The sequence below is a fragment of the Triturus cristatus genome, chromosome 4_1, assembly GCF_964204655.1.
Source record: "Triturus cristatus chromosome 4_1, aTriCri1.1, whole genome shotgun sequence".
NCBI classification, from domain to species: domain Eukaryota; kingdom Metazoa; phylum Chordata; class Amphibia; order Caudata; family Salamandridae; genus Triturus; species Triturus cristatus.
This window is the reverse complement of record NC_140585.1, coordinates 575296138-575310535: the sequence shown is the minus strand read 5'-3', so window position 1 is coordinate 575310535 and position 14398 is coordinate 575296138. Positions and strand designations below refer to the sequence as shown.

The 14398-nt window shown below is 39.3% G+C and overlaps 1 protein-coding gene across 2 annotated transcripts in view; it reads left to right on the top strand.

Annotated features, from left to right (window-relative positions):
• The window catches only part of SEMA3A (semaphorin 3A), a 607762-nt gene that overhangs the window by 151591 nt on the left and 441773 nt on the right, over positions 1-14398 (top strand). For both annotated transcript variants that reach the window (XM_085652903.1, XM_085652904.1), the window contains one exon: positions 2736-2893. In XM_085652903.1, coding sequence (XP_085509029.1) covers positions 2736-2893 — 158 coding nt within the window. The remainder of the gene's footprint in view (positions 1-2735; positions 2894-14398) is intronic.

Genomic DNA, 14398 nt, shown 5'->3' with positions numbered 1-14398 from the left:
GAAAAGGATAAAGGGGATTAAAATTAAAATGTTTTATATGACTATTTAAATGGACTTAGCTAGCATATTTATAAGCATTTGCACTTTATTTGTGGAAATAGTATTCATTAGATATGAGGAGTTAATAAGCACTCTGCACTCTATATGGCTATTGCACTTTAGTTGAAATTTCCGTACACTTTTGTCAAAAAGGAAAATTGAATATGGCAGTGTGGAGGTTACTGAATACTATTGAGAGTCCCTCTTCTTCGTTGTTTTTTCTGTATTATTAATTGTATTTTAAACATCTAATTATATTTTAACATCTGATTGTAAAAAGAAATATATATTTTATTGTATGCCATGCTCAATAAAAACATTAAAAAAAAAATTTAAAAAAAGAGATCTGAAATTGCTCTCAAAGTTGAGACAAAGACCTTGGGTGTGGGGAGGCTGTGCCCAGGAACTTAATTAACTTCAAAGAGACCTACCCAGTACTAGGTAGATGTACCTGCCCCTTTATTTTGCGCCGCTATCCAGTTAGGTACCAATCCCAGTGGGAGAGCAGATACCCCTGAAACCAGTTTTGAATGACCACAGATGAGGGGTTGCTCATTTCCTTGGCCACACCACTAAGGTGGGCACAGGAGCTCTGCACAGGAAGGAAAGGTTTTGACATGTTTGATTTAGGGCACAGAGGAACTGCTGTAAAATTGGGTAGGGTTACCCCTGGGATCTTTTTGCATATTGATTAAGGAGGGGCCAGAAGTCACCCCCACCCACAGGCCAGTTCCAGTCATAAATTCAGCATCATTTGGCACCCTCTTGAGAACACTACCGGACCTGTGGAAGGCAGAAGAAGGACTACATCTGCTGATGAAACATGTGAGGAGAACCATAGGGGCTGGGCCTCATTTGTACCCAGGACAAAGATGTAGACTCCAAGTGCCAGTCAGCGGACCTCCAGTTAAGCTACAGGGACACAAGAACAGCAAGAAACCAATTTTCCTGGAAGAGCCCAGCTGACCAATTTCAACTGGAACTACTACAATCCCTGCTGGTGGCTTCTGTTGGAATGTGTCCTGACCCCCAAGTCCTGTTCCTTAGGTTCTGGAACACTTGGCTGGTTTCCGAGTGTACTTCTCCTGCCTGAAACTAAAAACCTTTGATTTAGAAACTGTTTTCTAACAATTTCCTGTAGAATCAATGTGGGAACGGGACCAATCTACGAGCTGATCTGCTGAGAATGCATTACCAGTGGGCCAGACTTCACCACAGCTCCTGCTGTTTTGTCTCGACAGCAGGAATCTGACTCCACAGGCCCAGCACCAATTGTCATCCAATGGTGTCAAACCCTCTTCTTGGGTCATAGCCTTGTACTGCTGAGGAAGTACAACTTCCAGAAAGCATTCAAGTGCACAGGTAGAAATCTCCACCTGGTATAGCGGTGAGCAAAATCTGATTGATGTCGATGGCTTCTTGGATTTGAGCTTCAGGCACTTCCACCTCAGAGCTTTTTCTGCCTCCATCAAGGGCTTCACTGAGACCTCGTCCTTCATCAACCCGTCATCGACAAGCCTATCTTCAGATCCAGCCTGCAGTCTTGCCCCACTGAAGACTCTACCTTCTTGAACATTTTCTAAGTGAGAGGTAACTTTCTACCTGGGACCAACCTGGCCCTCGAATCTGACCAGTGCTACCTCATTATGTGTCCGAATCCTTACCCTTATCCTAGTCTAGCATAACTAGTTGTCTACGGTTTGTGCGTTGCACTTTTGGTGCTATTTTTATAAAAAAAACTTTAAACATACACATCCCTGTTTCCCCTTATTGGATTTATGTCCTTTTGGTATTGCTTCGTCCATTGAAATATTCTATGTTTTTATAAATTAGAGTGAGATTAATATTGTGTTGTGTTTTTAACTATTTGACTATTTTACTACTTCTAAATGCTTTACACATTTGTTTAAGTTAAGCATGTCTGCTCTGTGCCATAGCTGTTAGGGATTGAGTCTGGTTTAAATTACTGAATCCTTTACAGGACCTAACAAAAAATAGTGCCATTATTCCTGTGGTGGAATCCCATCCACCCTAATTAATAATCCACTTTCTCCCGCTTATTAGTGGGGAGAATATTGTTTCTTAGATGGCCCAGTTTAATAAACTCTGACTTTAAAAATGGGGCTCAGTTCTGCTTCCAGCTTGTAGTAATCATACCTGCAAGACTGGGTGGTGCTATAAGAGTGTGAAAGATGGCCTTAAGTCTACCCTGTGCGAATTCTGAAACTATTTAAGAGAGGAAACAAAAAAGAGAACTCAACTCTGAATTCTCATTTTACGTATACTAGATATTACATAGTTGAAAGTATACCTCTTAAAAACAATAGTCAATGAGAAATTGCACGCCTTGTGAAAATGACAACATAGAATAAAAAATTGGCACATTAGCGTATTCCAGATGTATTCTTAAGTGATGCTAGATTTCGGATGAGAACCTCAAACAAATTCCCTCCCTCTGTTCAATTTCTGCAATACTTTCACTGAACTGTACTTTCTGCACTGTTTTTGGTCGACACCTAGCTATCCAACAATTTTAGCCATGTGCAAAAACGAGTGTGTAACAGTATATTTAATCACCTTTGGGGTAATGGTGTTTAATCTCAAATGCGATCAATTATATTTTCATGGATGGTGTTTATGTAAACATTTGCTTTGTGTCAATATGTTAATTTGAAAAAAATGTTTTTATTTCATAGAGATGTTGGAATCCAACAATGTGATCACATTCAGTGGCCTGGCAAACAGCTCCAATTATCATACATTTGTCTTGGATGAAGAAAGGAGTCGACTGTTCGTTGGAGCGAAGGATCACATATTCTCTTTCAACATGGCTAACATCAAAGAGTTTCAGAAGGTATTGATATGTATATTTGAAGGTGATAATGACAAACCTAAAAATGTTGTAGAGTAACTTCTAACAGGGTGTCTGTGCTATTGCCATTTTAACACACTGCCCTTTTATTGTATAACCACCTGAGCAATAATTACATAATCGATTTGATAGGCATGTATTTGCTTATTTGGTTCCGCATAAAGGAATCATCATTGTCCATCATCAGATCATAAAATCTATAAATATCAGATTTACAATTACCTCATGACCTGTACATTATTTCTACTATCTCATTAATTTGTTCGTTTTTAAATACAGCTAATGATTATCAAATTGTAAATTACATCGCCATTTTTCTCATTTTTATGTTTCGCCTGAACAGCACTGTCGCTGTGCTTGCAAATTCCTGTTGTATTAAAAAACACTAATCTTAAAAGGGGCTTGGAAAACACCTAGGGGCCTATGCATCAACAATGCCATTTGCGATTCCTTATTAGCGAAAAATAAGGAAACGCTAATAAGGAATAGCAAAAGGCTATGCATGTAGGAATCGCTATTCAAATAGCGATTCCTTAATATTCCTTATTACCGAATCGGTAATACCGAATCGGTAATAAGGAATACCTACCCATTCATTCCTATGGGCTTGGAGGCCCATAGGAATGAATGTAAAGCCAGTCTGTATTAGCGATTCGGTATTACCGAATCGCTAATAGCGGGAGCACTTTCAAGGGTGCCAGGGTGTCAAAAGGACACCCTGTTGCACCCCTGAAAATGATATGTGCACATATGTTGCACACACACATGCTCTAAGGGCATGTGTGTGCGCAACATGAAACTTTGAAAAATGCACAAAAGTGCATTTTTCAAAGTTTTTGCAAATTACCATGCAGTTCATCTTCATGGTAATTTGCTCCCCCTATTAGCGAAATCGCTAATTCTTTAACTTTGATGCATTGCATTTAAGGAATCTCACTTTGGGATTCCTTAAATGCAATCGCTATTTAAGGAATCGGTATTTAAGGAATCCCTATTTAAAGAATCGCTATTTAAGGATTCCTTAAATAGCGATTTCTGCTTTTGGGTTGATGCATTGGGATTGGGTATTTTTTACTTGATACCGGGAGCTATTACCGAATCGGTATTTTGCCGACTGGATTTTGGGTTGATGCATGAGGCTGCTAGTTCTTACCTGAACTTACCATTCATTTATTCCAACATCACTCTAATTTCTATGCCAGTGTCCTTCAACTGGCAATGCACACAGAAGGTGTTTTTTAATTCATTTGTTATCGAACACTCCATACGAGTGCATCTGCAGGCAGTCTTCTCTCCTCCCAGCTTGTTGTCGCCCTTCTCCCTTACGTTGCGCCAGCCTACACAGGCACTTTTTTATAATTAAATTGCATCTTATTTAATGCATCGTTCCAGTTGGAGACTCAACATCGTAACACTATGGGCAAATCACTTAATCTCCCCGTGCCTGCCGGCATTTGTTGTTGGTTGACCCCCCACAATCTCCCGCCTGTCGCTGCTTTCCCTCACTAAACTGTTCACAGATCTCCTCCCCACAACTCTGCTGTTACCCTTGTTTTTTTTATTGCATCTTTATATAGCACGAACACCACCCAAAGGTATTTAAGCACTTTACCTGAGCACCAGTTATATTTCACAGGGAACACATACATTTCTGTAGGCACAGGGAGATTAAGTGATTTTCCCTGAATCACAGGCTATTGAGGCAATGCCGAGACTTGAACATGAGTTAACGGCTCCATAATCCGCACCTCCGGCCCTTACGCCACATCCTCTCCCCAGAGGACACCACATCCTTTCCCCAGCCTCGGCCTCAGTTCCACAGCTTGGGATCATGGGCAAATCACTCAATTGCCCCATGCCTAATCACAACAAGCATTGGCAAAGCCAGTAGGTTTGGCCTGTACAAAATCTATTGGTTTTGACAATATTTTTTATGAGATATTGCACGGCGGTGGTGGCTGCTGTACATCATGGCTTATAGTGTTTTTCAAAATAAAGAGCTATCATGCGGACAGCATTGACCGCATCACAGTCCTTTTAAAAAAACTTGAAGACATGCTGCACAGCAGCTACACTACTGCGTAACGTAAAATTAAAATAACAAAACCGATAGATTTCATGGAGGCGAACTCTATTGGCTTTGCCAATGCTTATTTGCCTCTGTCAATAGCAACATCTTTAAAACACCTGGTAAAGTCAGTATGATGGCTCAGCATGTTAATGTATCCTCCGCAATGAACTATGTGAGACCTGAAAGGTGTAGGTCCTAACCACAGAAGAGCTAACGGAACCATACCTTCTTCCAAGCTGCTCAAAGTAAAATGCAATGAGCTGTATGAAAGTTCATCTGTTTTTTACGAGAAAAAAAATAACATTATAATTATTAAAGTGCGTTTATATAAAAGCCTTCCTTGTTGTTATCACTGTAGACTGCCAGGGAGTTTGGAGCAGGAAGACGATAAATACAAGAATCAGTAAGAGGAACAATTATCGCCCACTGATTATAACGTTGAACAAAGCAAAAATGATTGTGTGTTTTATCTGACGTGCAAGAATCAGAGAAAGTGAGAAAGGACTGAAATCAAACTGCTTAGCTGTTGTTCTGAAAGGGCTATCAGTCGTCCTTTTTTCAACACCGACTCTTTAGAATATTAATTTAAAGCAGGTTTCAAATCTGCCCCTTACCTCACTGCAACTTATTTTAATATATTCATTCTGTAATGTAAAGTTGAAAAACTTGACAGTGTTGTATTATTTTTGCTCCCTTTATGGCACTTTCATTCTTCTTTTATGAAAAAAAAGTGTGCGAATGCACAATTAAACTGGACCTTTCCTATGAAATATGGGTTGAAAAAAACACAACACGTCATTCCTAAATCTTGATTGAGTATATTTAATTATTTTGGCAATAGTTTAACCACCTTTCGTTTTCTATGTCCTTTTATGCCTTGAAATACAGCTTATGACTTATATCGTGTCAGTCTTCAAATGCCTGAACCCTTTTCTTGAAACAAGATCAATTTAGTACCTATTTCTCCTGTATATTTACCCTTCTAATTCCCGCGTCTGTCCTTCCTTCTCATCCTTTGCCCTACCTAATCTTTGTCCTCCTCTTTCTCTCTTTCTCTACTCCTGCTCTCTGCTTATCTCTTATTCCCTCTACCTAATTCTTGTTGTCCTGGGTTTGGTCCTCTGCCTTTACTGTCTGCGCCGTCTCTTACTCGACCACTCCATGATCTCTCTCCTCTCATCCCCTCCGTTCTCTCTCTCTCTCTCTCTCTCTCTCTCTCTCTCTTCAGCCTACCTAAACTCCTCAGTATTGCAAGATCTTAACCACCTCTTACTTACATTAAATTGTTCTCAGTTACATCTTTTGACATCCTGCAGAGTGACATTGTAGAATGAAGATACCTATACATTATGGTGCTGTACATAGTGTTTTATGTTTCTGATTAAATCACTATATAATGTTTTCCATTGTGCTTGTTCTACTGTAAAATAATTTCAATTTTTTGGACAATCACATTCTAAACAAAACAAAAAGAAATAAACTATAAAGTCAGTTTCTTGTTGCAAATATTTGTACAGGATCATCCGAACCACTAAATCACCCAGGGCACTTTCTGCTCTACATTAGGCAAGGCTTAAGGGAATTTACTGGCTTCTTAGCTGGGAAGTGAGAGTAAATGCTATTGCGCTATACATGAGCTTCTCCCTGGCAGGCAAAATGAACAAAGTTGCCCTAATATATCTCTGGTTCAGTATTTTGATTAGATGACTGAGCTCAAAGCTTGTACAATGCAGAAAGTGATGCTAAATGCAAAATTCGACACAGTATTTTACAAAGCAGAGAAAGAGCAGAAAGTCCAGAAAAGGAAAGTTATAAAAATGGTATGATTGTGTTACTATATACAACTTAAGACAAAAGGAGAGGATGTGGCCTAACGGCTAGGGCTGATTTACCTCAAATTTGGGGAACTGGGTTCGAGTCTCAGGAACAACCCTCAACCTCCTGTGATTCTGGGCAAATCACTTAATCTCCCCGTGCTTAACAAAAAAGTGAAAAATGAATGTGTCCTTGTGTAACACAACTGATGCTCATGTAAAGCACTCTGGTATCTGATACCTTCAGGTCAAGTTCACACTATATAAAACACCCCCCAAAAAATGTAAAAAAATAAAGCCAGACTACATTACGCAGGATCAAAACCAAACAACCAGTCGATGCAAACTAAAGGATAAAACCTTAGCTCCTCATTTAGAGTTTGGTGGAGTGTGAGCCCTTCTGTGATCAACAATGATCTCGCCCTGCCAAACCTGTGGTCCCCGCACTCTCTTTAGAGTTGGGTGAAGTGCTGTGTTTACACTGGCAGATCCTCCTTTGGCTCCAACTACGTAAACCTTTTTCCTGATAGTCTGTCCTCCGAAGGGCCAGCAGTCATAGCCTTGTCCTCCTGCCCTATTTAGGGAGGGTGACCATAAATAACTTTTCCTGACTGTGTCCACCATGCATTGAATGGTATACACGGTCAGAGAATATATACAATTGCCCACATATGGATGGAAAAAAATCACTGAGAGTTGTTGCCATTTGCTTTTTGTTTAGAGAAAGCAAACTATGCTTGGCAGTTTTTTTGCACTAAACAAAAATATTTGGCGAGCGGGAACTTTAAATATGCCCCCCACTTTGCAAACTTGCAGTGGTGTTACAGGAGTCACAGGCAGTTCATCTAGCCTGGGGCAGGCCTAATATCACTCTCTAAATGACCCCATTAATATTGAAGATTTTCTACGCAACACATAACAATCATGGGGAAATATAAGGAAACATTACCAAAGGTGCTCATTGAATATTTAGTGAAACACATATCTATGTTGAGTTAGGTTGGCATGCTGTCTTGTGAAATAAAAACAAAATTCGAGCCTTTATCCAAAGGATGCTCTTATTTTCTTGGATGCCGGCATGGGTTGCTTTGGGTGGTTCAACTTTTTTCTTAGGCTTTTCTGCTTCAACAAGGAATCAGGACAGGAATTGTGTCTCTTTCCTCCACAGATAGTTTGATATACGACTGTTGTATCTAACTCTGTAACCAAAATGATAAAGTCCCAGAGGGGGTTAGCATACAGTAAACAAATGAAAAAAGGAGAGCCATTAGTCTACTGATGGCAGTTGGTTGGAGCTCACCTGCTGCGGTGGTTGTAGGAACAATAGAGGTTTACTAACACAGTATTTTACAATGCAGAGAGAGCAGAAAGTCCAGGAAAGGAAAATTATAAAAATTGTATGATTGCGTTACTATATACAACTTAAGACGAACTAAAGTCAGACTATATAATAAACTGGATTAAAAATAAATAACCAGCCAATGAAAACTAAGTGATAAAACCTTAGCGCTTCATAAAGAGGTTGGTGGAGTGTGAGCATTGCCATGGTCTACAATGAGTGGGCCTATAGAAAACAGATGAGAAAAGGAGTGCAATTAGCTTATTGATGGCAATTGGTTGGTGCTAACCAATAGGGCAGTAGAGAATGAACTTACAAAAACAATGAAGGATGAATTTGATCTGTGTACTTTTCTCTCCCATGTAGCATGGCAGATATTGGAGCCCAAAGCGATGCCACTCACTTCTCCCAACTTCTGCCCATTGTCAAAGAAATTAAATGGATGAATCAAGGAAAGCTGTCTTACATAAAAACAGTCCAGCCAATCATGTCTGGAGATCTTAGGATCCTAGAATCTTTGCAAGCCTTGAAAAGAGTTTTGGGAACTATTTTGTAAAATGAAGTTAAAACATCAACATGATGCATTTTGCTTTGGTGCAACCTGGAACAGATATTAAAATATGCAACAACAGGAGTGATGGATGGTTTAGTTATATGATGCCTCACCTTGGTCTATAGGGTCTGTTAACAGGCTAATTGGACAATATGCATCTCATATTATCCCTACCAGATGCATAATAAAAAAGGTGCTACTTTTTGGACCCATTCAGCTGCCATATCAAGGTCAATACTTCTGGTACTCTCGACTCCTCCTGGAAAGGAAGTGTTTTGGAGTTTGGATCTGGTCATCCCCGGACTAATTATTGCCCCACGCTGCTAGCAAATTGTGAACTTTATAAATACCAAACGGCAATAAAAATATCTGTGATAACTGTATGCTTCTAGCACACGGATGGCAATTGGCAAGGATACACCTTTCCCAGCAGATTTTTCATATTAAATGGCACCTGCAACTCACTGTCCATTCATGCTTGTCAGACAATCAATGCACACTGATGTCGGTGCTAAATTGATACCACGTGTGCTTTTGAATGATCACTGAAATAAATTCAATAGAGGTCATTCAGTTACCATCATGTTTTTTGCAGCACGTTAACCATAACATTCTAAGTGCCAAAGAACGTATTTGTCCTTTCGCCATTTATCAGTGTTATTGGTCTACATATCATTTGCATGGACTACACTGAAAGGCGCAAAGATTTCGCACATGTTGAATTTTATTAATTAAAAAGTGACCCTTCTGGTACACCAGTAAAATATCTTTTAATAACCAACAAAATCCTGAATAAAAGATAAAGATTAATAATCCTTCTTAAAAGATAAAAACGGAAACATGAGGTGAGGCTCGTGACAGGCCCTTTTGCACATTGGCGGAGGCTGCACACGCTGTGGTCTAGAGGCCTGTGCCACTGTTCATGCAGCCTTCACGCCTCTTTGTAAAGAGCATAGCAGTAAGAGTTATTTTTAAACAGTTAGTAAACGCAAGGAAACACTGTGGTTGGAAGGATATTATATAAGCAGAGATAACCAATGTGTTTGGTGAAGCAGAAGGATTTATTTCAAAACCTTCCACAAACTTTGTATTAATAGACATGTTCCGCGATTGACATGTACACCTCATACTTTATATTAACCTCCCATTTATTAAGCAAGGTGTTAGTGAATTTTGCTGCAATTATATGTGTAATATAATTACTTATCATATAGGATTTCAGCCATCCTCTTCATCCCTGACAACAACAGCATAAATCATGGGGTAATGGGTGAGCACCAGCCGCGGTCCGTGCAGGTAACAGCGGTGGAGCAGTGGGGCCGCATTGGGGAAGATTTTGAGGGACGATGCCGAGGGAAAATTAAAGAAATGATTAATTTTCCCTCTGCATCGTCCTTCGAAATCCCCCCAACTCAGCCCCACGGCCCCCCCGCCATTACCTGCACAGACCGCGGCTGGTGAGCCCACTTCAGCCACTGGATAACTTAATTCTGTGTGATGGCAGTCTGTTCTTTCACAATATATATAGTCGAGAACTAGCCAGCTCCTTCAAAAAGACAGTTTCCTACAAACAAAATAAGCAGTGACAAAGCCACAATAATGGCAGCCAACACCAGACCTATTGCCTTAATGAATGCTTGTGTATTATAGTAGTACTGATATGTTTACTTAACTTGCAGGATATCAGAAAATGTATTATTTGCACTACAAGAATGCTTTTTGGTGAGGATGCAAATGTTAATATTGATCTAGTTAAAAATTGTAATCACATGATATCTCACGCTGGCTCCCCATGTTTACACTCCCATGGTCCTGCACTTTGGTTCATACAAAGACATAGACTAACAGATGCCTTCTTTGATTCATCACATGTAGTGTTGTCGTGTTCCCGGATGAAGAATGCTTTAAAAGTTTCACAGTGGCTAAGCATGCAGTATATGATGCTGACAGCACTTCAGCAGTAAAGATGATTTGCAGCCATCTCTGACTGTGTGACTTTCCACCTGTCTGAAGGATTAATAACTCCTCACCTTAGGCATGGAGACAAAGACACACAGAATGCCACACTTAGTCATTCCACAGGAATCCAAAATATATTAGGCCGATGAGATCATTTTACTGTACTTGTGGTTTCTTAACCTCAGGTTTTTTTTCCAGCAAGTAGGGTTTGCGAGATTCATGAAATACTTTATTGAGTTTCAAGAACAAATAGTTTATGAGAAAATTGATAGCCACGAAATGATCTTGGCGATCGGTAATCTGTGAATACTGCATATAGTAAAGATTTGTTTTCAGCATTTTAGTACTATAATCAGAATTTATCTATAAAATATCGAGCATCACCATTATATTTCATCTATTATTGAACGGGAAACCCCTGGGAATATTTATTACACAATGTTGGGAATTTGTATGAGCGATTGCTTTTTTTTATTTCCTGAAGTGTTGTTAATGTTGCATCCTTGAACGATCCTCTTCACACTTCTATAATGGTTTCTGGGAAAATGTTTGGAATGCAAGCATGCGGATGTTTGAGCACATTATGCAGTTCACCATTCTTATCAAAGAGATCTGTGGAAAGACAGAGTTTTTGCTGGCTCTTTGTCTTCAAGTGAGCTAAGTTCACCCAGCAGGCTGGTCACTTTTAGCCCTAATTGTAAACGGGCCGAAAGCATTCTTCATTAATTTGTTTGGTATTGTTCTATTTTTATGCATTGTGAACCAGGTCCTAAATGTAGTGCTTAATTTGAGCTGGGGATTGCAAGTGGGGCCCATCAGCACTCTTTGGGTATTATATTTATCATCAGACTTAGACCTAGTACCAGAGGGAGAAACAAAGCAAATTGGGAAAGAAGGAGGAAAAGAAAGATGAAAGACAGTGACAAAGCAAGAAGGCATCAATGAAACATAACATACAGGAGTGAGATAAAGGAGCAGGAAGAGTATGTTGGTAGGTGAACAAAGTATGAGGTGATAGCAAGACTATACAGCCTTGGTATTTTGCAAACCGTACGATTTAGCAGCAGCATTGACCGACGTTTAGGGAAAACCTGGGCCTCAAAACGTATTCCTATACAAATTAAGCTCTGCCTAAATGGAGTTAAAAGAAATAATAACAATAATACACATTTTTATTTTTTGTTTTGTAATTGTTTATTAGCATTAGTGTAAAAATTAATTACAGGAACAATAATGATAATAGCATTCAACATGTAACAATTCATAGTATAGAAATGAATACATTATAAGCAGAACTATATATAGGAGATAAGTACTATTTGTTAGAAAATAGAATATATATATGTGAATAAATACGTAAATAGAGAATTGAATAAAAAAAAGGAGGGGTCTTTAAGATAATAGATAATGTGGACAGGTGTAAGAAAGAAGTGAGATATCATATTGTATAATGTGACGTGAGATAGGGGAAGAGAAGATAAACTAAGATAGAATAGGATAATATATGAAAGGATAAGATAGAATACAATAAGTTAGGATAGGATAACCAGAGGTGGGAAAGAGTAAAGGATAAAAAGGGGAAGAATATAATTGGACTAAGGTAGAGAAATAGTAGCACTGGGGGTATTAACGTCAATATCAATACCACTATTCATGTTCAAGAAAAGTGACCAAACCTGAAGTAATATGTCAGTTTGATTCTGGAGGCTGTAAATCACTTTTTCTTGTGATGCTGTGTGTATCATAGTTGTCAGCCATTCTTCTTGTGAAGGAGGAGATGTGGATTTCCAACGATTTAAGATACACATTTTTGCAGTGGCCAGTGCTGTAGGAAAAGACAACGTTGGGGTTTGGAGAGTTTTGGGAGTCACATATAATGTGTGTGGAGCCACAATTGGTATTAGGGCACCTCCAGCAGTTAGCATGTGAGAGTAAACCAGCCTTCTGTAGTTTTGCAGGGGACCAATGCCACTCATGAAGGATTTTGAAAAGGCATAATTTTAGTCTAGCTTCATGGGTGCCTTTGTCTAAATTATCCAGTATTTCCTCCCATTCCTCATCAGTGTAAGATACTGAAAGCCGATTCTGCCATTTGCGTTGTAGCGTCTGTGACGGGTTGAGAGTGAAGGTGCAGTGTAAAAGTTTTGTGGAGACCAGATATTACTCCTTTAGGTTTACTCCAAATGTTTAAATATGTGACTATGTGTGAAGTTTGAAGCATGGGAGAAGATAGAGGGAGGTGCTTTTTCAAACATTGTTGAAGTTGAGTATATTTAGGAGATTGATGTAGTGGAAGACCAAATTGTGCTCTAAGTTGTGTGAAGGATTTAAAATCACCATTGTGGAAAAGCTGATCTAGTATTTGAATACCTGCTAGGTACCATAATGGCCAAGATAGCACTTTCCGATTTATACGAATACTGGTATTGTTCCAAATAGGTGCTTTTTCATGAATGTTTGGATTTTGATCTAATAATCAGTGTACTCTTTGCCAGGACTTGAGCATTGCTGATAAAATTTGATTTTTAGATTGCTGACAAGTGATTTTAATACCATATAATGCAGAAATGCCTGGATCAGTAACTAGGAGATGCCGCTCTTTAAATACACATTTTTATAACAGTTGTGCATGCACAGACTACAGTATATATCATATCATAGAACATTATGTTTTGGTATTAGGATCCACAAACAGGTGCTAGCAGTAGTTAGTAGCAGATGATTCACCAACTGATGTCAGTTGCCCTTTAAACATCCCAATGACATCACAATTTGAATTATTGTCACCTACTTAGCCCCCCTTATTCTCCTACCGCTAGGCAGTGCATGGGATAACATAAGGTAAACCAGGCTACACATTGTTCCACCCTATTGATGTCCATGTGTTGAACAGGAGAAATAGAATACGAGTGCAATACAGCAGCAACTTCTGGACCCAGGTTGCTGACTATGTATATTTGGATTCCTATAATATGGGTTGACAATTGATCGAGCTGGATATACAATGTCTTTTGAATCACCAGTATTTTGTTCCTTTTAAAGATAGCATTGGAGAACTCTGGCTTGGGATAAGGGATTTTCAAATTCTCAGAGCTCACCACGAGAAAAGGTTTGCAAAGTTGTGGTGTTTCCTGAAACCAAAATGTTCCAGGGCAAGAGTCACTTAACACTGCAGAAGATGGAGACACCATGACATGTTAAAATGTTGTGCAAGGCAATGGGGCTAGGTGGTGTGAAGTATTCTATACCCAAGCAGGCCATTCTGTAAATACACCTGTGTCAATGGGAAGCCATTGCAACATCCTAATGTTAGCAGCAATATAATCATACCACATAATATAGACTCCAGAGGGGAAATATAGACCTGTGAGGAGGGTGCTTCCATAGTCTTACCTCAATAGTACTACCAGTAATGCTAGTGATTGTTCAGGTGTGAATCGAATTTAGCCCTCTCAGGATCCATGACTGGAACTGGACTTTCTTGGCAACAGTTTTATGGAAGTTATGCTAAAAGATTTGTATTTGTTGTTAAAACAGATGTCATAGCCACGTCCAAGCAAATGCTATGGTAAACGGAGACTAATTAAGTGCACCATATTGCCTTTCTAACGCTTGTTTCCAGAGACTTTGTCCAAGCAGCCACAATTTTCTGAATAAATTATGAAGCATGGTCTGGCTGTCTATCTGAAACCCCTTCTTACTTGGTTGAAAACGGCGGGCTAGAGAACATCACATTAGCGCGTATTTCTGA